The following is a 26,657-nucleotide window of genomic DNA, read 5'->3' as shown; positions in this document are numbered from 1 at the left end:
CGCAGTTTGTGGCGATTGTCACTCAGAGTAGTCGTAAGAAATGCTTAGTGTGCAGCGGGCTCGGTAGCTAGCTGCGACCTGAAGTAGTCTGTGGTCCGGTGTGGTTCCGGCAGTGCATGCTGGAGCTGCGATCCGGGGGTGGTTGCGGCAGTGCGTGCTGTGGCTTGGCGCAGTGTGTTGGCTCGGTGTGCTCCGGCGGCTTAGTAAACAAGGGGCTCGATTCAATTGACCGCAAATTAAATAGCGCCGGGAGGGAGCTCCCGGAACTATTCAATTCTGTGCGCAGTTAGGTCGGGGAATGCCTGTTCTTCCGCTCCTCGCGCCTTAAACAAGATGTTTAGTCACGAGAACGGGCATTCTCCGAGTAAACTTTCCAGCGTGATTCTGTCTTCCCGGCGCAAAGGACAGTGAGAAATGAGAGCAGTGTGGAAAGCATTAAGCCATTTCCAGGAATGCTTGAAAGGAGTTATTTTCAAAGAGTTCTCAGACGATGTGGCAATAGTAGCTTGAATTACCAATGCGATCCCAAAAAACAGGCTCTCATGAGAGAAGAAATGAGAATCATGGTATGCGCAGAGAAACACTGGAGTTCCCTTTTTGCACTATATGTGTCAGCCAATGACTTTAGCAGACTTTCTCTGCCAAACAGGTTCTCCTGGGAGAAAGGGAGTTGAACACTCCATTCCAGGTCATAGTGAAGAAGTTTGGTTGCTCAGAAATGGACCTGATGGCAACAAACTTGAATACCAAGTCGCCTCACTTCTTCTTCAGGTATCGTCTACCCGGGACACACGGCATAGATGCTCTCTCACTAAGATGGTTGTTTCATCTGGGTTATGTGTTCCCACCGTTCCCTCTGATAAATAGCACATTGAATCAAGTAAAAACATGTAGAGGTAGTAGTAATACTGCCTTACTTGCTGATAAGAGCATGGTTCTCAACCACTCTGGAAATGGCAGAAGAACCTTGTGTGTTACCAATGGGGTATCTATTGCATCAGCGTCCACTACTCCATCCAAATTTAGCAGGCTTCTGTTTGATGGTATGGAGGTTGAGTGGAAATTGCTTAAACAAAAAGAACTTTCTGATCAAGTAACTAAGGTCCTCCTGCAGGCAAAAAGAAGAATCTCCTCACAAGCGCACTATTTTTGTTTTCTTGGACAGTGTTCTCAGTGGAACGAGATAAGATTCTTTGGATACAAAGACGTTAATCAAGCCACACAACAAATATCAGTTAAAAAGACATTTATTACAAAGTAAAAGAGAGTAAAGTATAATAAACACTTAGACAAAAATAGAAATGTTTGGGGATTCTATTTTACAGTGCTACACACATATAGGGAGAGCTGCTCTATCTACGATTTCGGTCTACCCAAGACTTTAAGAACAACAAAATGAAAAGCAAATGAAATCGTATACAAAGTGCTACCCTCAAGGAAGGGGAATGGCTCAAATTTCAAAATGGTTGCATTCCTGATGAGCGGAATGCGCTGAAAATATGTGAGGGTAAATCTATGTTACTATGCCTGGTATTTTACCATGAAAATAATAGTGGTAAAAGTATATTTAATGACATGAAACATATAACAATATCACATAAAATGTAACACATAAATAAAAGGAAAGTTTCCTTTTACACTGTAGTGTCAGATGGCTGTTTTACCAGAAAGTGGAAGATTATGGTCAAAGATGTTGAATACAGAGAGGTAATCCGGATCCCTCAGTTCTGTAGGTCCATTCTCCTCAAAGGACTGGTTTCACAGCAATAGTCCTCTCTCCTGCCAACGCGTTTCGGAACCCTGTGTTCCATTATCAAGGCATGGTGATATAGATGATCTGGGCCTTCTTAAATACCCATGCTGTCGGTTACCCCTAAGTATCATTCTGGATAGGAGGATAGTGGAAGAAGACTTAGGAGCTCATTCAGAGGTGGACAGTCTCTTGATACGGTCACAAATGACCAATGTTTTCTTTCCTGCGCATGTATCGGAGCCTCTGCGCTTATGCTGCAATAGTGTTGCAACTCCGGTCACACGGTGGTCTTACTCACAGTGTGTTGGACACAATGCAGCCGTTTGGGGTTTGGGAGAAGGAGCGTTTAAGAAAATGCAGGCATGTCAGTGACTTATTTAGGGCATGCCAAAGCCAGAGACTTCGTCTTCCATCGCAGATCACTGGCCTTGGCGGCTTAGTTGCGGTGGACATTCTGAGAAACCTTAGTGTTGTTCAGATGTCAGATGGTCCCACCGATGTTCCAGATATTGATCAGATTCTGCATCTTTGGATGCACGCTGCAGATCTGAGAAGCCAGTCCATTATAGTGTACTGGGGGAATTCTTTTTAATTTCTTTTGTTTCTTCTTGGCTAGATAGCCCATCCCTTGCAAAGCACCTGTAGTGCAGCAATAAATTGATCTGAGCAGCTTGACATTTTTGTGTATCATTTACATAACTTCTCAGATCCACTGCTACCGAAGATGCAGTACACTTGCATCCACCTCTGAATCATGTCCTTAGATTCTGTCAAGCCAAGGCCACAGATTAGATCATTTATAGCCCCCTGGGATCTAAATTGAATGTTTAATGCTTTGATGTCATCTGTTTGAGCCCTTACAGGAAACTTCTCTGAAATACCTGAGCTGGAAATTGGTTTTCCTTATTGCGATCATGACAGCCAGGAGAGTGAGTGAATTACAAGCCCTAAAGACACTTGAGCTTTTTTTGACTGTGCCAGACAGAGTAGTACTAAGGGCAAATCCAGCTTTTTTGCCAAAGGTAGTACTGAACCAGGAGATCACACAAACCACCTTTCTTCCCTCTATCAAAGGATGAGAAGGAAAATAAATTACATACGCTGGATCTTGTAAGAGCAATATACAGTATGCCTATTCAGAGTGAAAGTGTTTCGAAAGACAAGACCTATTTGTTTTTCTAAAGATGCATATCCACTACACAAGTGTAGAATGACTGTATGATTACAACATCATAATCCTTCATTATCCTGTGCAGTGGATAATGTGCCCTCACTGAATAATATGTCGTTTGGTGTGGGCACACTCCCTCATCCCCGAACATGCACAACCTTACTATCCCGTCAGGTTGGCCTGCATGTTCAGGCGATGACAGATGGAGTGCGCATCGCTGGTCGTTGCTGGCATAATTCATGCACTGTTAATTAACAATGTTGTTATCGTTCAATCGTTTATACTTTAATTGTGTAGTGGATATGTGCCTTAAGAGAGGTTGCGGACCAACTAAGCAAACCATCGCAAGATCGATTTCAGAATTATTTCTCTTTGGACAATAAGTACCGGAAGTTCTAAAGGTACACTCAGCTTGGGCAATGTGGACCTCATGGGCTACTAAGGCTCAGGCATCAGTAAACGACGTCTTGGTCCTCCTAAACATGCGTTCACGAGTCACTATGCTTTACGTATTCGGGACACCCACTGTGGATTCCAGTACTTTGAGGGGCAGTTAAATAAATTGACCTTGTATAAGGAATATACCTTGAAGTCTTGACTGGTTATTATCCCTCCCTGCATTCTGCTTTAGTACATCCCAAAGTAATGACTGCTATGGAGAAGCGAGGAAGAAAACAGTGGATTTTACTCACTGACAGTTCAATCTCTTCGAGATACTCCATGGCAGCCTTTAGAATTAGATTAACCACCACCCCCCAAAAGAAAAGTTGGAGACACCTAAAAAGACAATGGGGGAAGAGCAGAAGCTAGGATATTTAAAACAGGTGAGCGGTCCCTTTTGGAAAAAGTTTTCTGTCTACACCTAGATGAACAGGTTATGAACAAAGAGTAATGGCTGCCATGGATTATCTCGAATTAGCAGTGAGTATAATCCACTGTTTACATAAATCTGCGATAATGTGTATATTTGCTAAATAATTTTTTGGGGTAAACTTTTGTCAATAAAACTTGATCTGCATTTGGAGAGACTGGTTGTATGAATTTTAGAAGTAGTATAGCATTAAGGAGCTAAACAGAAAAAAATTTGTATTACACAAATTACACAAAATATTCCAATGACCTGTGTTGTTTCGGGATGTTGCCTCAAATACAGGCTCCTTAGTGGATGCGATTTGTTTCCTGTCAGATCTTGGCTCTCATTTCAATTAGTGTGTCAGTTACCTCTAGTTCGTCGTTCCATTGTGCATGTCAGGTAAATGCACTTTGCAAAATGCAGGAGTTCTGGGGCAGGGACTCACCAGTGTCCTAGTCTGGCTGTTTGTGTCAAATGTCCAATAGCCAGTTAAAAAAACACTTTTAAAATATGCAATCAATTATAATGAAGATTGCAAGCAGTTTAATGCAAGAACTGTAATTTTAGATATGAAAAGTTAATGGAGTGAACATAAAGTTGATTGTAAAGGGGTGAATCAATCGGGAAGCCGACTGCCTAAATACCGGCAGCCGGCTTCCCGACTGTCATATCTCGGTAAGGGTGAAATGCCGGGCATCTAGATGTAGACGCCCGCATTTCCCAGACGCCGGGAGACCGGCGCCCGGCATCGTGATCGTAGTGATGCCGGGCGCCGCGAGCGGACAGCCGCGCGGGGGGGGAGGGTTAGGTTTAGGGCTCCCGGGGGGCACTTAGGGTTAGGCACCCCCCCCGGGAGGGTTAGGGTTAGGCTAGGGGGAGGGAGGGTTAGGGTTAGGCACCCCTGGGGGGGACTTAGGGTTAGGCACCCCCCCGGGGGACTTAGGTTTAGGCAGCGGGGAAGGGGGTGGTTAGGGTTAGGCACTTAGAGGGGGGGAAGTTAGGGTTAGGCACCCCAAAGGAGGGTTAGGGGGGTTAGGTTAGTAGATACTCACCTATCCACGATCGGGATTTCCAGCGCTGTCGGGCTTCCGCTGCTCGGAACTCTGCTGATGTCGGCCTGCCGCTGACGGGAATCGAACCGCCGGGCATGCGGTCGGCGGTGTTTCATACCCATTCCGTAAAGGGGAATACGGTAGAAGTCTTACCTCATTATATAGTGACAGTGGGAGCAGCAGGAAGCACAGACTGTCTCCCTGCTTGTCTCCTCTCCCCCACATCATAACACAGCCAATGTACAGATGTGTCCACATACATCTAGACTCCTTGCGCGTTAAACTGCCCTTCTAGACGAGCCATGCTGTAGTGTGACTGAATAGTGCTGAGCGTCTTTTCGTGCAACTTTTCCCGTTAAAATGCGTCTTATTCGTAAAGTGAATAGGACACACTAGCAGCTTATTCTGATTACAATGATGTGCGGCATGACTATATTCTGAGTGCGGCTGTATCTGCATGCGAAATGTTACATTACAATGTCAGCGACTTTCGCATGCCGCATATAATTTTAATCGGCACAAGTCGCTTTTTCATCCTATTCGTATCACTTTGCGAATAATGTGCATTTACAGGAAAGAGTCACACAAAAAGATGCTTGGCATTTTGTGTAACTCCTCCATGATCAGGACACTCCTTATGCTGGCCATACACTCTGCAATTATCAGGACAATCCGCCCGATATCGGCGGATCGCCGCGATAATTGCAGCGTGTATGCGGGCGACCGAGGGTTAAATATTGCTCGGTCGGGCATGCTGGTTTGTCCAGCATGCCCGTCCGATGCGATATTTACCCGGGAAACTGTCGGCCGCATCGGGCAGTGTATGCCCAGCGCGGCCGACAGACAGACATTTCCTGTGTTCCTTCAGGGAAATGTCTCCTCCCCTGGGGGCGGAGCGCGGATGTCGGGCTATACACTGTGAGATTTCTCTCACAGTGTATGCCGGTGACATCTGCGGCTGGCAGGCAGCCAGATAAAATGTCTGTCGGTCTGACAGACATTTTGTCTGGCAGTGTATGCCCAGCATTAGCAATTTATAGATGAGCAGACAGTTACAATTGATAGTTTTCTGACGTGTTGAATATGGATACAAATTATAATAGTTTTGTGATTGCTAGAAATTCCATTGAGTACAAGATATGGGAATGGTTACAGAGCTTTTAATATGGGTTTATTTTTTTTTTTCTCCACTATTTCTAGTTCAACTTAGAGAAAGAAAGTGATCCTGTGGTTATTGTGATCTCTACTACTGGAACTGGGGATCCTCCAGATAATGCTATAAAATTTGTAAAGCAAATAAAAAGCAAAGAGGTTCCGGAAGATTACTTTGCACATCTGCGATACGGATTGCTAGGTGAGTGACACCAGGGCTCACACAATACAAGTTGAGTCTCCCATATCCAAAATGCTTGGGACCAGGGGTATTTTGGATATCGGAATATTCCGTATTTTGGAATATTTGCAAACCATATTGAAATGTTTTAGGAATAGGGCCCAAATCTTAACACAGAATGCATTTATGTGTTATATACACCTTATACACACAGCCTGCAGGTCATTTTATACAATATTTTCAATAATTTTGTGGCTCAAACAAAGTTTGTGTACAGAAATGAATTTTATTTATGTCTCATATACATCTTATAAACACAGCCTATAGGTCATTTTATACTTTATTTTTAATTATTTTGTGCCTTAAACAAAGTTTTTGTGTACATTGAACCATCAAAAATCAAAAGTTTCACTATCTCAGTCATGCCAAAAATATTCCGTAATTGGGAATATTCCGTATTTCGGAATATTTGGATATGGGAGACTCAACCTGTACCTGTAATAATGTCTTCCTTACAGTTTTTACAATGTAAACAAAATGTTTTATTTACATGCATTAAGGCTTGAAATGCCACCCATATTATTTTTCAAATTTGTGAAATAAAGCTGCATTGTTGTTGTTATTATTATTATTATTATTATTATTATAGTAATTTAGTACATGGACTACTTCATTGCTTGCACACTTTGGGAGACATTTACAGTGTAGTAAATCAAAGCAAACACTTGATTGTTATGGGACACAATCTATTTTGTTCAGCTGTACAATAGGGATCGGTATGATCCCAACAGTGGAATCCCCGGATGATTGAGAATCCCGGCAGCGGTAAGTAAGTGCTTTAAACTTCCCCTACCTCCCCCTAACCCTAACCCTCCCTAGGTGGCGCCTAACCCTAACCTCTGGAAGGGGTGCCTAACCATAACCCACCCCCAGTGGTGCCTAAACCTAACCCCCGCCCCCCCTAAACATAACCTTCCTGGGGGGTGCCTAACCCTATTTCCCCCTTCCCATAGCTTAACCCTCCCAGGGGGGTGCCTAACCCTAATCTCTCCCACAGTGTTGCTTAAACCTAACACCCCCCCCTTCCCCGGGGACTTGCCCGTCTGGACGATTGGGATTCTGGAGCTTCGAGATATTGGCGTCAGTATCCTGTTTACTGTCGGATATCGTCGCCGGCATTTTTGCTGGGCAGCGAGATGCGGGCGGCGGGATATCGACCCCCGGCATCCCGTCCGTCGGCAATGTGACAGCATACCATAGAATACTTCAGAAATGTCTCCCAGAATCTGTACCATGCATAATCTTCATAGCTGGTTTTGAACTGCATCTCTGCATTTAGAGTATTTGATTTTCTTCTCACGATGAATTGCTGCTTTATTTTTTTCTTTACAGCGCTCGGCGACTCTGAATACACCTACTTTTGCAATGGTGGAAAAATAGTTGATAAAAGACTACAGGAACTGGGTGCAAAACATTTTTATGATACTGGATATGCAGATGATTGTGTAGGGTAAGTACACATTTATTTAATAGTAAATTGAATACTGATGTAAGAGGGATTTAGTCAGGAAACCGGCGTTCGAAATTCCGGCCGTTGACTTCCCGACACTGAAAGCCCGGCATGGGACTAAAGATAGGCGTCTAAACACCGGCGCCTATCATTCGCCCCACACCGAAATCCTGACGCCTGGCATACTGAACGTAGGTAAGCCGGGCATGGGGAGTTGTTAGCCGCGGGGAGGAGGGGAGGTTTAGGTTTAGGGACTCCCGGGGGGCTTAGGGTTAGGTACCCCCCTGAGAGGATTAGGTTTAGGGTGCGGGAAAGGGGGGGGGGGTTAGGGATTCCGTCTGGCGGTATTACATACCCATCCCGATGTAAGATGGACCTTGTCATTGCTACGTAACAGTTGTATGTAACACATGTCCTTGCATACTTGAACTGAGTATAAGTTGTAATATATAATGGCAGGGTATCCTTACTAGTAAAAGAGCCAGTATAGCTCGAGATTTTTACCTTTGCTTAGTATCTCTTATATATCTAAAGTTCTGCCCTGTCTCCCACTGCGAAGGGGATAGGATGGACTAGCACCAATTACAGTGGCGGATGAAGGTGACCTGGCATATGTACAGTATGTGTTACCATTTTGGCTATATCTTCACATTACTTATAATGGATGTTCTGCAAAAACATTCAACCCATGAATTCTTAATTTTAATAACCATTACTTTCTACTTCAGGTTCCATAGGGGGTCCACAGGGTTGACCTTGGGGTATAGCTGGATTGGATCCACGGGCACCACACAGTTAAAGCTTTAGCTCCCCGGATGCACTGGGTCCATCCTCCTATATATCCCGCCTCAGTTTGAGTTGGTGCCTAGCCGGAGTCTGGTCACCGTTTGCACAGGGGGGCTGCTTAGCAGCCCCTAAGCTTATATTTATTTTTGGAGTTATTCGGTTTTTTTTATTGTTTGTTTTTTTTACTTTTCAACTTATCAGAGTGGCAGCGTTGGACTGTCCAGTGGACGTCCACGCTGCCGCTCCTACACCCCGCCAGCGCCGCGATGTCAGTACAGGTCTGGGGATCACGGCGGGACCCCAGAGTCTGTACTAACCGGGCTCTGGGGGATCCCTGGACTGTGGCTGGATCAGGTAAGCCGTGCGGGTCGCCGCTGCCGGTGAACCGCGTGTGTAACTGCAGTCCTTAACCTCCGGTCTCTGGGGACAGACCGGAGCCGCTGGCGGTGGCGGCTGGCTCTCCCTCTTCTGAGACATGGCCTGCACATCCACTAGACCACCAGGGAACTATGGCGGTAACCGGCATCCCAGGGGTTAATGACCAGCCAGGGGAGGCAGCCATCCCTGTTTAGCAGCTCCTACCCTCAGCTCAGCGCGCCTTTCCGCTTGGGTCTGGCGACGCTGAGCTGCATTCCTTCTACGGCCACACCTCCATTGAGTTCTCCGGCAGCCATCTTTCCTAAGGCACATCACAGATCACTTGGATAGCGCGTGGACCGGTCCCCCTGTGTACCTCTCCCCTGCTAGGACACCGTACACAACACTATAGCCCTCCCAGACGTTGAGTCTGGGCAGGTTGAATGTAGTGGTAAAGGTGCAGTGAGTATTAACTTTCTGCATTGTATGTGACTTTTGCTAGTGCTGACTGTCTGTGCTATATTTCTACTGACTGTCGCTATATACCTATCCCTTTTCTTATCCTACAGCCCTGACAGGTGTGTGTGGGAAGGGATTTTCTTGGATCTCACTTATATTAATTCATGTATTTGTGAGGTCGGTCACATACAGTTGTGTGCTACATGGTGCCATATCTGAGGGCTTGTGTTCTGCATGCTTTTGGGTACGCCAAGCGTAACACTTAGCTTTCGTGTTGGTATATATCTGTGTGTATTATATATTTTATCATGTCTGATGAGGAAGTTGAGCACTCTGCGGCTCCCACTCTGCTCTCCTGCAGTCGCTGTGCTGCAGGGGTAAATATGGAGGATTTATCACAGGATGGGCTGTGTGGGAGGTACCGTCTGTTACCTGGTCCCTCTAACCCCCCAAATTCTGGACAGGATCCTCCTTGGACGTTGTGTTTTGAGTTGCTGGCTTCCATCGCGGACCGTCTGGCGGTCCCGACTGCTCTCCCCCATAGGGGGTTACCCCAGCCATCCATTCCCCCTTTTCCGGGTAATTACTGGAGTGCCCCCCCCCTTTCCCCCCGGGCCTCAGACTGTTAATCCATATACGGGGTTACCTTTGTATTTCAGCAGTCCATCATTCCCTTTCAGGGTCTCCCGCAGGCAGGATGTTTTGTCTAGTTCAGTCCAGAGTTTTAGGGCCTCATCTTCCGCTTTTCAAACTCTGCTATGACAAGCCTCAAAAGGTGTCTAAATGCCCTGTTTTGTCATCCCAATCTGCTCAATTATCAGACTCAGATGTGTCCTCAGCTGAGGGGGAATTGCCTGAGGATTCTGACTCGGATTCTCATGTCCGGGAAGTGGAAACAAAATCTTCCATTAATGTGCCGGCATTGGTATGGGCGGTGCGGTCCATTCTTTATATAGAAGATGACCCACCGGCCCCTAAGTCCAAGTATCCGAATTTTAAGCAGACAAAAGTGACTTTGTCGGTTTTTCCTCTTTCTGACTAGTTGACTGATCATATGGCGGAGGCCTGGCAGTCGCAGAAACGTTTAGCTTCTAGTTATCCGTTTCCTGCAGGTGATTGCAAAAAGTGGGAAACTCTGCCTGTGGTGGATTCTCATGTTACTCGCTTAATCAAGAGTGCTACCTTGCCTATGCCTTCCATCTCATCCCTGAAAGATCCCACAGACAGGAAGGTGGAGACTTGTTTAAAGTCAATTTATTCGCTCTCAGGGGCGGTGGCACGTCCGTCCATGGTCACCTCTTGGGTAGCTAAAGTCATTGAGAGCTGGGCCAATGTCCTGGAAGATACTTTTCCTGAGGAAGTTCCGGAGAGCTTTAGTGGGACAGATGAGGGATGCCGCTTCCTATATTGGAGAAGCATCTTTGGATGCCAGTCTTCTGACTTCCAGAGTTTCGGCAGCAGCAGTCTCTGCTCGCCGATCTTTGTGACTCCGTTCTTGGAGAGCAGATGTGGATTCCAATAAGGGCCTGGAGGCCTTGCCCTTTAATGGGGAGATTTTGTTCGGCCCTGACCTGTACAAAATTGTTGATACCCTAGCGAAGTCGAACTCTGCGTTTCTGCTATCGGCAGCTGCGCCTTCTAAAGCTAGGACCTCGGCCTTTTGTACTCAGGATAAGTCCTAGGGTCAGTCTTTCCCACGGCAGTCGTCAACCAAGACTGCCCCTAAGCAAAAGAAGCAGGCCTGGAGCACTAGACGCCCTGCTTCCAAGACAGAAGATAAGCCTTCAGCCTGATGGGACGGGCCTCTCTCTGGGGGTTCTCAGAGTGGGAGGCCGACTTCTTCAATTCGCCCAGTGCTGGTGCAATACCACCACGGATGCTTGGGTATGAGAAGTGGTCTCTCAGGGGTACGCCCTGTCCTTCCGTCACAGAACCCCAACAGTTCTTCTGGATGAGTCTTTCTCAGAACAATACCAAGGCGTTGCCGGTTCAGGAAGCCATACAGTCCAAGCTGAAAGCAGTGGTTATTGTTCCCGTTCCGCTTTTTCAACGCGGGATGGGTTACTACTCTCCTCTGTTTCTAGTTCCGAAACCCAATGGGTCTCATCGGCCTATCCTCAACCTGATGTCACTGAACAAGTTCCTCAGTGCCCAAATTCAGGATGGAAACTCTGCGTTCCATCATTCTGGCTATGGAACCGGTGGATTATATGGTCTCCCTGGACATCCAGGACACCTACCTCCCATGTTCCTATAGCCCCTTAACACCAGCGGTATCTGAGGTTTGCTATATGACAGCTTCACTTCCAGTTTCAGGCTCTGCCCTTTTGGTCTTTCCACGGCTCCAAGGGTGTTCACCAAAGTTATGGCTGCCCATCTGTGAAGCCAGGGTATACGGCTTCTGCCGTATCTGGACGACCTCCTATTGCTGGCAGGCTCTCCGGAGGTACTTTTGCAACATCTGCACCTGACTATCGCTTGTCTGCAAGCGCACAGGTGACTTATAAACTGGAAGAAGTCCTCCCTCATTCCGTCACAGAGGATGGTTCATTTGGGAGCCCTTCTGGACTCTCGTCAGCAAAGGATCTTTCTGACTCCAGAAAAGGTTTCCTCCCTACAACCAAGAGTGAGCAGTTGTCTGAAGAGTTCCAAGGTGTCGGTTCACTCGGCAATGAGAGTTCTGGGGTCCATGGTGTCGAAATTCGACATGGTGGAGTATGCCCAGTTTCATTCCAGGCCCCTGCAGGAGCTGATTCTATCCAAATGGAACGGGTTACCACACCGGATCAGGACTCAGATGCTAGTGTTGTCTCCGGAGGTGCGCCTGTCGCTGACTTGGTGGCTTCAGATATCTCATTTCACCAAGGGTCTACCCTTTTGGATCCCGGACTGGGTTCTGCTCACAGATGCCAGTCTCCGGGGTTGGGGGGCAGTGACAGGTCCATTTCACTTCAGGGCCGTTGGACAGTGGAAGAAGCAGTTCATCCCATTAACATTCTGGAAGTTCGGGCCGTGTACAGGGCCTTCCAGTTGTCCTGTCACGCTCTTCAAGGAAGAGCAGGGCAAGTTCAGTCCAACAACGCCACCACGGTGGCGTACATCAACCGTCAATTGAGGACTTGCAGTCGAGCAGCAATGTCGGAGGTGTCGCGCATCCTGTCTTGGGCGGAGTGCCACCTTCCGGCCGTCTCGGCAGTCTTCATTCCAGGAGTTCTCAATTGGGAAGCGGACTTTCTCAGCCGTCACGACGTGTATCCCAAGGAATTGTCCCTTCACCCAGAGGTATTTCAACTACTCGTGGACAGGTGGGGACTGCCGAAGGTGGACCTCACGGCCTCCCATCATAATCGCAAGCTGCCTGTGTACGGGTCCAGGACAAAAGACACCGGCGCAAGCCTGGTGGACACGCTGTCAGTGAAATGGACATTTCAGCTGGCGTATCTATTCCCTCCGATATCCCTGCTGCCTCGAGTCCTTTAGAAATTCAAACAGGACGGCGGTACGCTTCAGATGGTGGCTCCGGCTTGGCCCAGATGTCCTTGGTACTCCGATCTTCGGGGCCTATCCATCGACGTTCCATTTCTTCTGCCTCAACCCGGATCTGGGCCGTCTGTCTTTGACGGCGTGGCTCTTGAGACATCCGTCTTAAGGTCCCAGGGTTTTTCCAGCTCAGTCATCAGCACAATGCTACAGGCGCGGAAGCCTGCTTCCCTGGATTAACCACATAGTGTGGCATACTTATTTTCAATGGTGTGAGTCCAGAAACTACGATCCTCAAGCATTTCGTGTTTCTAGGATTTTGGCGTTCCTTCAGTCTGGGTTAGACCTAGGCTTACGCCTAGCTTCTTTGAAAGTTCATGTGTCTGCACTTTCTGTGTGGTTCCAGCGTAGGATCGCAGCGCTGCCTGATGTCCGCACCTTTTTCCAGGGTGTTCTCAGGATTCAGCCTCCCTTTGTTCCCCCAGTGGCTCCTTTGGGATTTGGCAGTGGTGCTTCGGGCCCTACAGGGTCCTCCATTTGAACCTCTTGAGTCAGTGGAACTCAAGTGGATGACACTTAAGATTGTTTGCTTTTCTATGGCGATTGCTTCTTCGGCTAGAAGAGTGTAAGAATTAGGGGCGCTTTCTTGCTGTTCTCCTTTTCTGATTTTTCACCAGGACAGGGCAGTGCTTCGCACATGTCCGTGTTTTCTTCCTAAGGTGGTCTCTAAGTTCCACATTAATCAGGAAATAGTTGTGCCGGCATTTCAGTCACCTGATCTCTCGGCTGGTGAGGCTTCCTTAGATGATGATGTCCGTGCTCTCAAAGTTTATGTGGACCGGACTAGTTCCATTCTGAAGTCTGATTCTTTGTTAGTCCTCTATCATTTTCACAAGAGGGGTTGGCCTGCCAGCAAACAAACTTTAGCCCGTTGACTTTGGTTATTTGTGAGGCTTATTCACAGGAGGGTTTACCTGTTCCGGCCTCTGTTAAGGCTCATTCCACTCGGTCTGTGGGTCCCTCGTGGGCTGCTGGCCGTGGCGCCTTAGCTGTTCAGCTGTGTAAGGCGGCCCTGGTCTTCCATACAGACTTTTCGAAGGTTCTATGTGTTTGACACCTTTGCCTCTCAGGATGCATCCTTTGGGCGCCGGATTCTCCTTTCAGCGCAGTCCCCTCCTTTTCCCCTAGTTGTACTGCTTTGGGACATCCCCAAGGTCAACCCTGTGGACCCCCTATGGAACCTGAAGTAGAAAACAAGAGATATGGTAAGAACACCTTTTTGTTATCTCTGTTTCTACGAGGTCCATAAGGTCCACAGGGCGCCTGCCCTGACGCACCTGGTTTCATATGGGCTATGTGGCTGGTCACTGGTTTTCCATCTCCCTTTCTGTGAGTATGGTTCTTGTGTGTTCCAGTCTTCCTTCTCTGGTTTTTTTTTTTTTTCCTCATCTGGCCTTGGCTACTTATCAACTGCCTGTGGCTCGGGGGCGGGGTATATAGGAGGATGGACCCAGTGCATCCTGGGAGCTAAAGCTTTAACTGTGTAGTGCCCGTGGATCCAATCCAGCTATACCCCAAGGTCAACCCTGTGGACCCTCTGGACCTCGTAGAAACAGAGATAACAAAGGTAAGTTCTTACCTTATCTCTTGTTTTACCAATATACTCTAATACATATAGCATCACTTCCTGATTTACTTTATTTTTTTTTTCCACAGCTTGGAGGTGGTTGTGGCCCCGTGGCTTGAAGGACTTTGGGTTGCTCTGAAGAGTGAATTCATGTCTAAGGCAGAGAATCAAGAAATGGGTGGCCACATTAGAAATGTAACAAATAATAGCAGTGTACCAGAAAATCTGGACTTGCAGATACAGACTATTAGCCTTGAAAGTGCAGTAATACCAAGCAGAACATTACTAAGGAGTCCCGTGTCCAGCACTTGCAAAGAAGTTGAGCTGTCACTTGTCCATTCAGTGCCTCCACTCTCTCAATGTAGCCTTAATGTACCTTCTCTTCCCCATCCTTTTCTGGATGTGCATATTCTTGATCATGGAGTAAAGGTAAGTAAATTCAACTTCTGAGTGTTGGTCACAAACAAAAACAATCTTAATGGAAACATAAAAAAGGATGGTACTATAACTGGCTCAAAAGCAAGGTTGATACTGTGTTGGAAAAGTTCCCTTTAATATAGTTCTGGCATGGACAACCTGTGATTCTCCATATGTTGTGAAACTACAAGTCCCAGAATACCCTGCAAGCAGTCACAGGCCTGATTACAGTGTGCACAGGTAACATCTGCTCTTATTTCTTGTGAGGTACCTGGTTTCGTAAAATTACTTGGATCAACACCAATGGCCATTTTTAGCTGCGACTATAGTCATAAGTGGCGAAAAGTTTTCACTATCTCGGAGCAGGTGAAAAGTTGTGCAAAACCTCTATTTTTCAATACTAATGTATACAAAAAATTATCCTGCACCAGTATATTAACATTTTGGTTTGATCCAACAAGCCTCATACTCATAATTATACTCCTTTATTTTGATTGGTACAATACCATCATCATATAGCAACCCAATACCTATTCAAGAACTATAGAATCAACACAAGAAAAAGGAAGTATTGTTGCACTTGAGACCACTATATAAATTAAAAAATAAAAATGTAATTGGTATTTATTAAAAGATATTACAAAGATATCAATAAAGCGATGGTGAAATATCTAAAATGAAAGATTATGCAAAAATGTATAGAAAAAGTGTATTCAAATATTTGTCAAAGCCCTATGGCTGCTGCCTCATTCATTTGTCGTTTTTTCTATAATACACAAAAGCAATATAGCCTGTATCTCCTGAATGTCCCTTCTGGATTTTGGACATCCTCAGCTTCTCTGATATTATAAAATTTATAATCCCATAATCTTCCCATATATTATTAACATATTTGCTTTATTGTTTTATATGAGTGAGGTATACTGTATAATACAGTGTAAATGTCATATATTTCTCTTCCATCCACTAGGGGACACCGGAGCTTCTGACAGTTGAGTATAGACGGTGGGTTGAGTAGAGCCTGGCACTTTAAAAATTGAAAAAGTGAAGCTGGCTCCTCCCCTTCTATGCCCCAGTTTTTAGACTGTACCCGAGAAGAGCTGGTGCACGTGGGGCTGTCTCCAGCCCTTTTTTTAATTTGGTAATTTCATTTTTTTTCAAGTGATCTTTGAGGACAGGCAGACTGCTGGCTGTGACAGTCTGTCTGCACCGTCGGAGCCGCCAGGTTGGGTACCACCACGGCAACTGGTGCCGGTGTCCTGTCACCCTATGGAGGGGGCCCCCACCTAAGGAGGAATAGAGTCCACAGAATCAGCGGGGCCCGCCACAGTTGAAACCGGCTTGTGTCAGCGTCCCCCACTGCTCCCTCCCTGCTTAGCACTCTGACTGCAGCAGCACCGTAAGTATTACACACCTCTCCTGATTAGCAGGAGAGGTGTTACTGTTCCAGCTGGGCTAGCGACAGGCGGTCTTTCTGCCCTGTCACTAATAGGATGCTCTGGCACTGAGGCTCAGTATGTAGAGCGCCAGTAGCACTTCTCAAAAAGCCTGCTCCCTGATTGACAGCCGCGCTGTTAAGTGGCTGCTATACAGAGTGCCACGCCAGTGCTTGCATAAGAGAAGAACCGGCGCCGGCTTCCACGGGGAGACCTGTTCTCTGTTACAGCCGCTTCTGCATGGCTGTCAGCCTGCCGCGCCGGTGCTTGAACGAGACGCCAGCTTCTATGGAGCATATGTACGCTCTCCTAAATGAGTTGTTTTAGGCCAATATGCATACTGTAGAGGCTCCGGCTAGTACTGAGACGGAGCCATCTTCGGGGAGGGGGCGGTCTATGCGCCGCCGCCTCCACTACCCCAGCGGTATTGGCGCGCTCTGCTCACAAGGAACGGTGCCATCTTCTGCTATAAAAACGCAGTCCCGGAGCTCCTCGTCCCTGTGAGGTTTTCAGCAAAACAGAGCAAGAGTGACAGACGGCTCCAGTCTGCTAAGGGATCTGTGAGTCCTACAGTGGGGTAGCATTTATTTGTAAGCCCTAAACAGAATTAGTGTGACTCATTATAGGAGGCGCTCAAATAGAATAAAATATTATGTTCCTTTTTGAAGGGTGACCAAGACCACAGTAGAAGTCTGAAATGTCCTTCTTGTATCTTCCAATGTGTGCGTGATATTATAAAAAGAAAATACATATACCTGTATATGTAGCACAGTTTATTTTCACCACACTAAATTAGCACTTTATTGGTTGGCCTGATGTCTGTAGTGGACTATTTTAAAATTTGGTCCAGAGTTGGACAACTGGATCTCTCTCTGGCCACCGGGGGTCAGAGCACTTTTTTTTTCTACCTTCAGCTCTGCCTCCATGTCGCTCGTTTAAAGGACCTTCTTTGCATTCTAGCAAGATTTCAGGGTCGACTACGAGGTTAGTCTTCAGAAAGTCAAGGAGGTTGCGCAAAAGGACGTCGGATTGCCAGTACCCGCCGTCCGGATCCCAAGCCAGCGGAAAAGTCAAGTTTGCCTCCGGCGCTTCTCGTAAGGCTTGGTGGCAAACTTGCCCCGACACTTGGGTTCTGAATCTGGTATCTTGTGAATACAAGATAGTTTGCCTTCACTCCTCAAGTGCGTTTTTTTCACAACAGGGTTTCCAGTCGATCCGTTGAAACTAGTTTTGCGTCATGCGATTGACAAGCTTCTGCTGGCCAAAGTTGTGGTGCCGGTTCCGACAGCTCAAAGAAACTAGGATTTAATCCCAATTTTTTTGTAGTTCCAAAGCCGGATGGGTCCGTCAGACCCATACTAAAATCTCAAATCTTTGAACGAGTACCTCTCCTTTCTATATCAGGGTCCATAGGGTATCCACAGGATACCTTGGGGTATAGGTGATGACGTCAGGCATCGGGCACCACAGAGTTAAGTTTTCAGCCTCCCAGGATGCACTAGGGTCCCCCCTCCTATACCCCGCCCCCGAGCCAAGGCATCTCAGTTTCGTTGGTGCCCGGCTCGGAGTCGGAGCACCTGTTTAGAGGGGGGCTAAAGATAGCCCCTGAAGTTTTCTTTGCGGCAGCTGTGGCCGCACATTTGGAAGTACAGCATGGACAGTCACTACTGATGTCCATGCTGTCTTCCCTACACCCCGCCGGTACCAGAACGCCGGTACTGATCAGGGGATGCTGGTAAGCTAGCGGTGACCCCAGATGTTTTGGACCATGGCCGGATTCAAGGGGACAGCAGGTAAGCAACGGGGTCCCGCGGTAGGTCTCTGCTGTTACATGGTCCAGAGTCCCCAGGCAGGGGGCTCCCTGGGGACTGGCTGCAGCGTGGAGCCAGGTAACAAACCTGCGCTTCCACTACCCCCTTGGGACAGCGGACTGCAGCTGAGCGGTAGCGCTGCGGCGTCCCATGGGTTAATTGCATGCCAGGGGAGCGCGCCTTCCCTGTACACTGCCGGCGCCTCCCCCACTGCACACAGCCCCCTCTGCACCTGCCGATTGGCCCTGTGGCAGCGCTCCTCCCCCAGGCCGGCCTCCTCTCTGCTCCTCGGTGGCCATCTTTCAAGAGCATGGTGAACACTGCTGGAAGCTGTTGATCGGTGGCATCGTGGTCTGGTTCCCCCGACATACCTCTCTTCCGTTGAAACAGGTCTGTGTATGCAGCGCTGTGTCCTACCAGGCTCTGTGTCTGCGTAGTTGAGGAACAGCGCTGATAGTGCAGGGATTCATTTCTTTGCATTGCTAGCATCTGCTGCCTGTACTTTCACTTTCTACTGTCAGCCATTTCACTGTCCCTGCTCTTCTTCTGCTAAAGCCCTTGCGGTGCGGTGATTGCAGGGTGGTTCTCCCACTATACTAACGAGTATTTGTGAAAGGGGTTACATACTTACCATCATGTCTGAGAGTGAATTTTCTCTCCAGCTTCTGTGTACTACGTGCAAAGTACCAATAGCGGAGGGGGAGGGACCATTTAGAGGAGGCGTGGAAACACCCTGGCAAATGGTATCAGCCTCAAAGACGTCTAGCGGTGGCTTAACCGTTTGCGGACAATTATTTTTCTAAGTGGGAATCCCCTCAGGTGGATTCTCATGTGACACGCCTAGTCCGAAGTGCCACATTGTCCATGCCCTCCATGTCCTCCTTGAAGGATGCTACGGACTGTAAGGTGGAGATCTGCCTAAAGTCCATTTATTCCCTCGCGGGGGGGCATCCAGACCGGCTATGGCCGTATGTTGGGTAGCCAGAGCTATGGAGCGCTGGGCTGATAGTTTGGAGGCGTCTTTGGATTCCGACTGTTCAGCTGAACAGGCCGAGTTGGTAGGCAATCTCCGGGATTCGGCCACTTACATCAATCAAGCGGCCTTGGATATCAGTACCCTCACATCTTGGATTTCTTCGGCAGCTGTTGCTGCTCGTTGCACCTTATGGTTGCGATCTTGGAAGGCGGACGCTGATTCCAAAAAGGGCTTAGAAGCTTTACCCTTTTTAATGGAAAAGTCCTATTTGGTCCGGATCTGGACAAAATTGTAACCACGCTGGCGGCAGCCAAGTCTGCATGTCTCCCGTCTGCTGCTGTCCCTTCCAGTTCGGGTACGTCGTCCTTTCGGCCTTACAGGGCCCAGGGTAGGCCTAAGGCACAGTCTTTTCCCCGACGGGCTGGCCCCAAGAAATCGGCCAAGCCCAGGAAACAGGCCTGGAGTACCAGACGTCCGGCCCCTAAGTCTGATGACAAACCTGCGGCCTGACGGTCCGGGCCTCCCTTTGGGGGATCCCAAAGTGGGAGGCTGCCTGCTGCAGTTCGCCCAGTTTTGGTCGGTAACCACGACAGATAATTGGGTTCACGAGGTGGGTTCTCACGGGTATGCCCTCTCCTTTCGGCACAGGCCCCCATCCAGATTCTTCGCCACGGGACTTCCCTTAGACCGGAAAACAAAGCCATGGAACTGCAGAAAGTTTTGCACACTATGCTCCAGGCTGCAGTTATAGTGCCTGTTCCATTCTCCCAGAGGGGCCAGGTTTTCTATTCCAATCTATTTTTGGTGCAGAAACCCAATGGGTCGTACCGTCCATTTCTCAACCTCAAAGCCCTCAACAAGTCCTTGTGGGTGCCGAGGTTTCGGATGGAGACCCTACGGTCCATCATTCTGGTGCTGGAACCTGTGGATTACATGGTGTCGTTGGACATACAGGACGCTTACCTGTATGTCCCTATTCTTTTACGCCATCAACAGTTCCTCAGGTTTGCAATCCGCAACGATCACTTTCAGTTCCGGGCGTTACCTTTTGGCCTGGCGACAGCACCACGAGTGTTCACCAAGGTTATGGCGGTCATGGCGGCTTTCCTGTGGCTGCAGGGAGTCCGCATGTTGCCGTACCTGGACGACCTTCTGTTGGTAGCAGGATCTCCAGAGCTCCTTCTACGCCACTTGGATCTGACGATTGCGGTACTGCAAAGGCACGGCTGGTTAATAAACTGGCAATAGTCCACCCTGATCCTGTCTCAGAGGATTCTTCACCTCGGAGCCTTATTGGACTCCAGTCAGCAGAGGATCTTTGTGACGGGGAAAAGATCTCCGCCTTACAGGTGAGGGTGCACAGTTGTCTGCAGAGTCGCCATGTGTCCCTGCACTCAGCGATGAGGTTACTGGGCTCCATGGTGTCACATGGTCGAATATGCCCAGTTTCACTCCAGACCTCTGCAGCAATTGATCCTGTCCAAATGGAATGGACTGCCTCAGAGTCTAAAGTCCCAGACGATGGTGCTCACTCTGGAGGTTCACCTGTCCCTAGCCTGGTGGTTGCAGACGACCCATCTCAACAAGGGTCGTCCATTTTGGGTGGCGAACTGGGTCCTGTTGACAACGGACGCCAGCCTTCTGGGCAGGGGAGCGGTCATGGGTCCACACTTGTTCCAGGGCAGATGGACTCAAGCGGAGAAGGAGCTTCCAATAAACATCTTGGAACTCCTCGCGGTTTTCAATGCTCTCCAGCAGGCACATCGGGTTGTCCAAGGTCACCCCGTGCCGGTCCAGTCGGACAACGCCACCACCGTGGCCTACATAAATCGACAAGGAGGAACCCGAAGTCGGGCAGCACTCGTAGAGGTGTCTCGCATCCTAGTCTGGGCAGAGCGCAATCTCCCGGCCATATCGGCCGTATTACTCTCGGGAGTACTCAACTGGGAGGCGGACTTTCTCATTCGCCAGGACGTTCGTCCGGGAGAGTGGTCTCTGCACTCGGACGTCTTTCAACTTCTGATGGACAGGTGGGGTCTTCCAGAGATCGACCTCATGGCGTCACGACACAACAACAAGTTGCCGGTGTACGGATCTCGAACAAGAGACGAAAAGGCGTCTCTGGTGGATGCTCTGTCCGTCCAGTGGATGTTCCGGTTTGCTTATCTCTTTCCTCCGTTTTCCCTTCCACGGGTAATCCGGAAATTCAAACAGGAAGGAGGGACGCTCCTCCTTAATAGCTCCCGCGTGGCCCAGGCGGCACTGGTTCTCAGACCTTCAGGGTCTGTCCGTGGACAGTCCTCTGCGGTTGCCGCTGCGACCAGACCTACTGTCACAGGGTCCTTGTCTTCACCCGGACCTGACTCGGCTGTCTTTGACGGCGTGGCTGTTGAGACGGCCATGTTAAGGTCAAGGGGTATTTCCAGCTCTGTAGTACGAACTATGCTAAGAGCTCGGAAACCATCTTCTGCAAGGATATACCATCGTGTGTGGCATACGTTCTTCCAGTGGTGTCGACCGAGAGGTTATGCCCCTCGGAAGTTCCGTCTGTCTAGAGTGTTGGCTTTCCTACAGGTGGGACTAGACCATGGGCTACGCCTTGCTTCTCTGAAGGTGCAAGTGTCTGCCCTGTCCATCTGGTTCCATCGTAGGATTGCTACAATCCCTGATGTGCGCACCTTTATGCAAGGTGTTCTTCAAATTCAGCTGCCCTTTGTTCCACCGGTGGCGCCTTGGGATTTAGCTGTGGTCCTGAGGGCTCTCCAGGGACCGCCGTTTGAACCACTGGGCTCAGTGGACCTTAAATGGCTGACAGCTAAAACAATTTTCCTTCTGGCCATCGCTTCGGCCAGACGTGTTTCTGACTTAGGGGCTCTCTCCTGTAGACCCCCTTTCCTGATTTTTCATGGGAACAGGGCAGTGCTGCGTACTCATCCTGATTTACTTCCCAAAGTTGTCTCATGTTTCCATATCAACGAGGAAATCGTTGTGCCGGCTTTTAACTCACCTGATCTTTCAGTGGGTGAGGCCACTTTGGACGTTGTGCGGGCTTTAAAGATTTATGTTGACCGCACTTCTTCGTTTAGGAAGTTGGACGCCTTGTTTGTCCTCTATGGCTTCCATAAAAAGGGTTGGCCTGCTTCAAAGCAAACTTTGGCAGGTTGGATTCGTATGTTTAATTTCAGAAGCTTATCTTCATGAAGGCCTACCAGTTCCATCCTCTGGGAGTGCTCATTCCACTAGGTCTGTGGGTCCTTCGTGGGCAGCCCGACGTGGTGCCTCTGCAGTCCACATCTGCAAGGCTGCCACGTGGTCCTCTGTCCATACCTTTGTGAGTTATTATGCTTTTGACACCTATGCCTCTCAGGATGCTTTCTTCGGGTGGCGGATTCTCCTTTCAGCACAGGAGCGTCCCCACCCTTGAAGGATACTGCTCCTGTGGATACTCTATGGACCCTGATGTAGAAAATATAAGATATGGTAAGAACTTACCTTTATCTCTATTTCTACGAAGTCCATAGGGTTCCACAGGACTCCCGCCCTGTCGCACCTGTGCTGCAGATGGGCTTTACTCTGGTCACCGGTTTTTTTCCATCTCCCTCTGGTGAGAATGTGATTCTTGTGTGTGTCAAGATCTTTCTTCTCCTCTCTTCCTTCTCCTCCTCCGGCCTATGGCTTGGTACGTAACTGAGATGCCTTGGCTCGGGGGCGGGGTATAGGAGGGGGACCCTAGTGCATCCTGGGAGGCTGAAAACTCAACTCTATGGTGCCCAATGCCTGACGTCATCGCCTATACCCCAAGGTATCCTGTGGAACCCTATGGACTTCGTAGAAATAGAGATAACAAACGTAAGTTCTTACCATATCTCATATTTTCTCAGATTCAAAATGGAGTCCTTTCATTCTGTGATTGCGGGACTAGAAGCAGGGTAGTTTTCGGTGTCATTAGGCATCAAGGATGCCTAATATCTATACATTCTTATTTGGGAACCTCGCCAGTCCTTCCTCAGGTTTGCCATCAGGAACGCTCATTACCAATTCCAGGCCCTGCCGTTCGGTCCCTTGCCAGCTCCCAAAGTATTCAACAAGGTGATGGTGGCTCATCTGCACTCTCAAGGGGTGACTATCATCCCTTACCTGGATGACTTGCTCATCAAGGCTCCATCAGCAGAAGAGCACCTGCGCCAAGTGTCCCTTACACATCGGATACTGTACACGGCTGGATTGTCAACTTCCTGAAGTTTCTGTAATGGCATCAAGTCAGACTTCTGTTCCTTGGCTTGATTCTGGACACAATCCTGCCTCGGTTTTTCCTGCCGATAGACAAGGCCAAAGCCATCCAGAAGTTGGTTCGCTTGGTGCTCAGGCCAAAGAAAGTGTCTGTACATCTCTGCATTCGTCACCTAGGAAGATGGTGGCCTCCTTCCAGGCAATCCAATTCAGCAGGTTTCACTCCAGAACATTTCAGTTAGTTCTTCTGTCACAATGGTCAGGTTCCCACCTATAGATGTATCATCTGGTGCGTCTGTCTCCTCAGACCCTCAAATCCTTGATCTGGTGGCTCCGGCCATCTGGTAGCGGGTCATCACTTCGGGATTTGAAATTGGGACCTGGTTACTACGGACGCCAGCCTTCACGGTTGGGGAACTGTGGTCATGTACAACCACTTCCAGGGGCGTTGGTCGCGCCAGGAATCCCTCTTACCGATCAACATTCTCGAGCTACGGGCAGTCTACAGGGCTTTGGTGCAGCCTGCTCCTCTTATGCAGGGACTTCCGGTTTGGATAAAATCCAGCAACGACACCACGGTGGCGTACATAAACTGGCAAGTGAGAACTCGCAGTCATCTAGCCATTAGAGCATGCTTCTGTGGACAGAAAGACACATCGAGGCCATCTACGCAGTCTTCATTCCTGGAATCGACAACTGGGAAGTGGACTACCTCAGACGTCAGGATCTCCACCCCATAACGACATCTTTCTTGAACTAGTTCACCGTTGGGAGAGGCCGCAGATAGACCTCATGGCTTCCTGGACAAATCGACAACTACCCTTTTACTGCTCCAGATATCCAGCTGCAGTGGGTGCGGATGCCTTTTTGGATTTCTTGGCCATACAGCCTTGTGTACCTGTTCCCACCTTTTTAAGCTTCTCAAGAAGATCAAGCGCGAGTCGATCCTAGTGGCTCCGGTTTGGCCTTGACAAGCTTGGTACCCCAATCTCCTGCTTCTCCTGGCAGATGAACCTTGGCCTCTACAGCTTCGGTCAGACCTTCTGCAGCAGGGGCTATCCAGTTACCCCGACATCGGCTACGTTTGACAGCATGGCTGTTGAATCCGCCGTCCTAAGAAGACATGCCATTCCAAGAGCGGTCATTCCTACTATGCTCGAGCGAGGAAACCTGTGACATCTGCGCATTATCGATTTGGAAGGCATATATCTCCTGGTGTGAAGCATGGGGATCTTCTACTCTGTCTTTTCACTTGCCGCGTCATCTTCTCTTTCTTCAAGAGGTTTCTGCTCTTTCCATTTTTTTTCTGCTCTTTCCATTTTTTTTCCAGCATCGCCTAGCTCCGATTCCGGAGGTTCAGACATTTTTTCAAGGGCGCTTAGAGTACAACCCCACTTTGTTCCACCCATGGCTCCATGGGACCTGAACCTCATCTTATCCTTTCTTAGTCTGCAACATTTAAGCCTTTTGGAGGGCGTGGATTTGAAATATTTAACTTGGAAGGTGGTCCTTTTGTTGGCCCTAGCTTCGGCTAGGCGAGTGTCGGAACTTGGAGCTTTGTCCTGCTTTACCCCTTACTTCATTTTTCAGGTGGAACTGCGTACCTAACCTTCTTTTTCGCCAAAGGTGGTCTTGGCTTTTCACCTAAATTAGCTGATTGTGGTGTTGGCCTCTTCCGTGGGTTCTCGCTCCCTAGATGTTACAGGCACTTCAAGCCTATGTGGCCCGTACTAAAGGATTACGCAAATCTGAGGCTGTGTTCGTCCTTTATGACACAAATCGACGTGGCTGGCGTGGAGTCGTCTGACCACTCGTCGGGCATATGTTGCTTCTGCTCGCCCTCCGTCTGTATCCAACTCCGCACATTCCGTGGGTACTTCTTGGGCAGCTTGTAGAGGTGCCTCAGCTTCACAGCTTTGTAGAGCAGCCATGTGGTCTTCATTTACGTTTGTACGTTTCTGCAGGTTTGACACTTTTGCGGTGTCTGTTTTGAGTTTTGGTCAGAGTGTTGCAGGTTCTTCAGCACTCTTTCCCTTCCCCCCCCCCCCCCGCCCCCTCCCCTCTTTGGGACGTCCCCAGTGGCAGAAGCTCCGGTGTTCCCTAGTGTATGAAGTATAGAACAGGATTTTGATACTTACCGTTAAATCCATTTCTCAGATTCCACCGGGGACATCGGACGCCCACCCAGTGCTTCTTACCTGCTTAAGAGTGAATTATTCTGCTTCAGTTCTGTTGCAGTTTTGTCTGTTCTCGTTGTGACTTTGCGTTCCTACAGTGTTTTTGGTACTGTTCTCCTTGTCTGTCGTTCTATCTGTTTTCTGTATCCTCTCTGGCTCAATTCTTGGGGAGGAGCCAGTCAAACTTTTTAGATCTTTAAAGTGCCAGACTCTACTTAACCCACCGTCTATACCCCACTGTCAGAAGCTCCAGTGTCATCTGTGGAATCGGAGAAATGGATTTAACGGTTAAGTACCAAAATCCTGTTTTCTCTATCTGCTTTTATTCATTATTACAACGATATGAGACACTGTATTTATAAATCTGTGTTCTAGAGGTAAACACTCTGTGTCCACTTTACAGCTATCTTGTTTCCAAATTGTATCATATTCTAAACATTGTCTATTATGTCTCAGTACACAGCCCCTCTTATTTAGCTATAGGTATATACCCAGTCCTATCAAGACTGCATTCTCCACCAAATATGGTTTGTTAATATTATATTTACAAGATCATCATTTGGTAGCCAATATTAAAATGCCGGAAGTCCCCAATCGTTAATAACATAATTTTATTGGTTCATGTATAAATACCTCTATATAGGGCTTTATAATTTCTTTGTATGTAAGAGTGGGCGTATATGGTTTTGTTGAAGAGAAATTTACAGATGTAAGTGGCTGGCGCTATGTTCCCTGTGAAGTCTAACGATAGATTACAAAGAAAATGGATCTCAGACTGCACTCTCTGGACATATATATATATTTATATTTGGAGGTGCTACCTGTGGAGACCATTGATATATACACAAAGAAGAAATACAGGTGCACAACTCCAAATTAACTGATTATATATAAATAAATACATTTTGCAGTAAATACAGTAGAGGTTTTTGGCATGATCTTGGCCAAGGTTATGGGGTGGTTTATACAGAAAAAATATACAGCGCTCAACCTTCTATATAATGGTCTTGTGTAGAATTGTCCCAATGTCACAATCCTGCATATACAATATAAATTGCTGGTCTTAAGTTGATGACTACGATACACTTAGTGCAAAAAATGCTTTACTGAATGTAAAAAGACATATATAACAAACTTACATAATCAGTCTGATACACAAGTAACTGAAATCATTCATAAAAAGGTACTGCTTAGAACTGGATTTAACTGTACAAATGTTGTATAAGTGT

At 48.0% G+C, this 26,657-nt stretch overlaps 1 protein-coding gene across 11 annotated transcripts in view; it reads left to right on the top strand.

Annotated features, from left to right (window-relative positions):
• MTRR (5-methyltetrahydrofolate-homocysteine methyltransferase reductase) overlaps positions 1-26,657 on the top strand; it is a 151,735-nt gene that overhangs the window by 9,196 nt on the left and 115,882 nt on the right. For all 11 annotated transcript variants that reach the window (XR_015868742.1, XM_088442368.1, XM_088442360.1 and 8 more), the window contains 3 exons: positions 6,030-6,183; positions 7,555-7,672; positions 14,471-14,810. Coding sequence is in view for 10 of the 11 variants with exons in the window: in XM_088442368.1 (XP_088298494.1) it covers positions 6,030-6,183; positions 7,555-7,672; positions 14,471-14,810 (612 nt within the window). In the remaining variant the exon portion in view is untranslated. The remainder of the gene's footprint in view (positions 1-6,029; positions 6,184-7,554; positions 7,673-14,470; positions 14,811-26,657) is intronic.

The sequence above is a fragment of the Taudactylus pleione genome, unplaced genomic scaffold (genome assembly GCF_031769625.1).
Source record: "Taudactylus pleione unplaced genomic scaffold, aTauple2 ptg000309l, whole genome shotgun sequence".
NCBI classification, from domain to species: Eukaryota; Metazoa; Chordata; class Amphibia; order Anura; family Myobatrachidae; genus Taudactylus; species Taudactylus pleione.
This window is presented reverse-complemented; position numbering and strand designations above follow the sequence as displayed.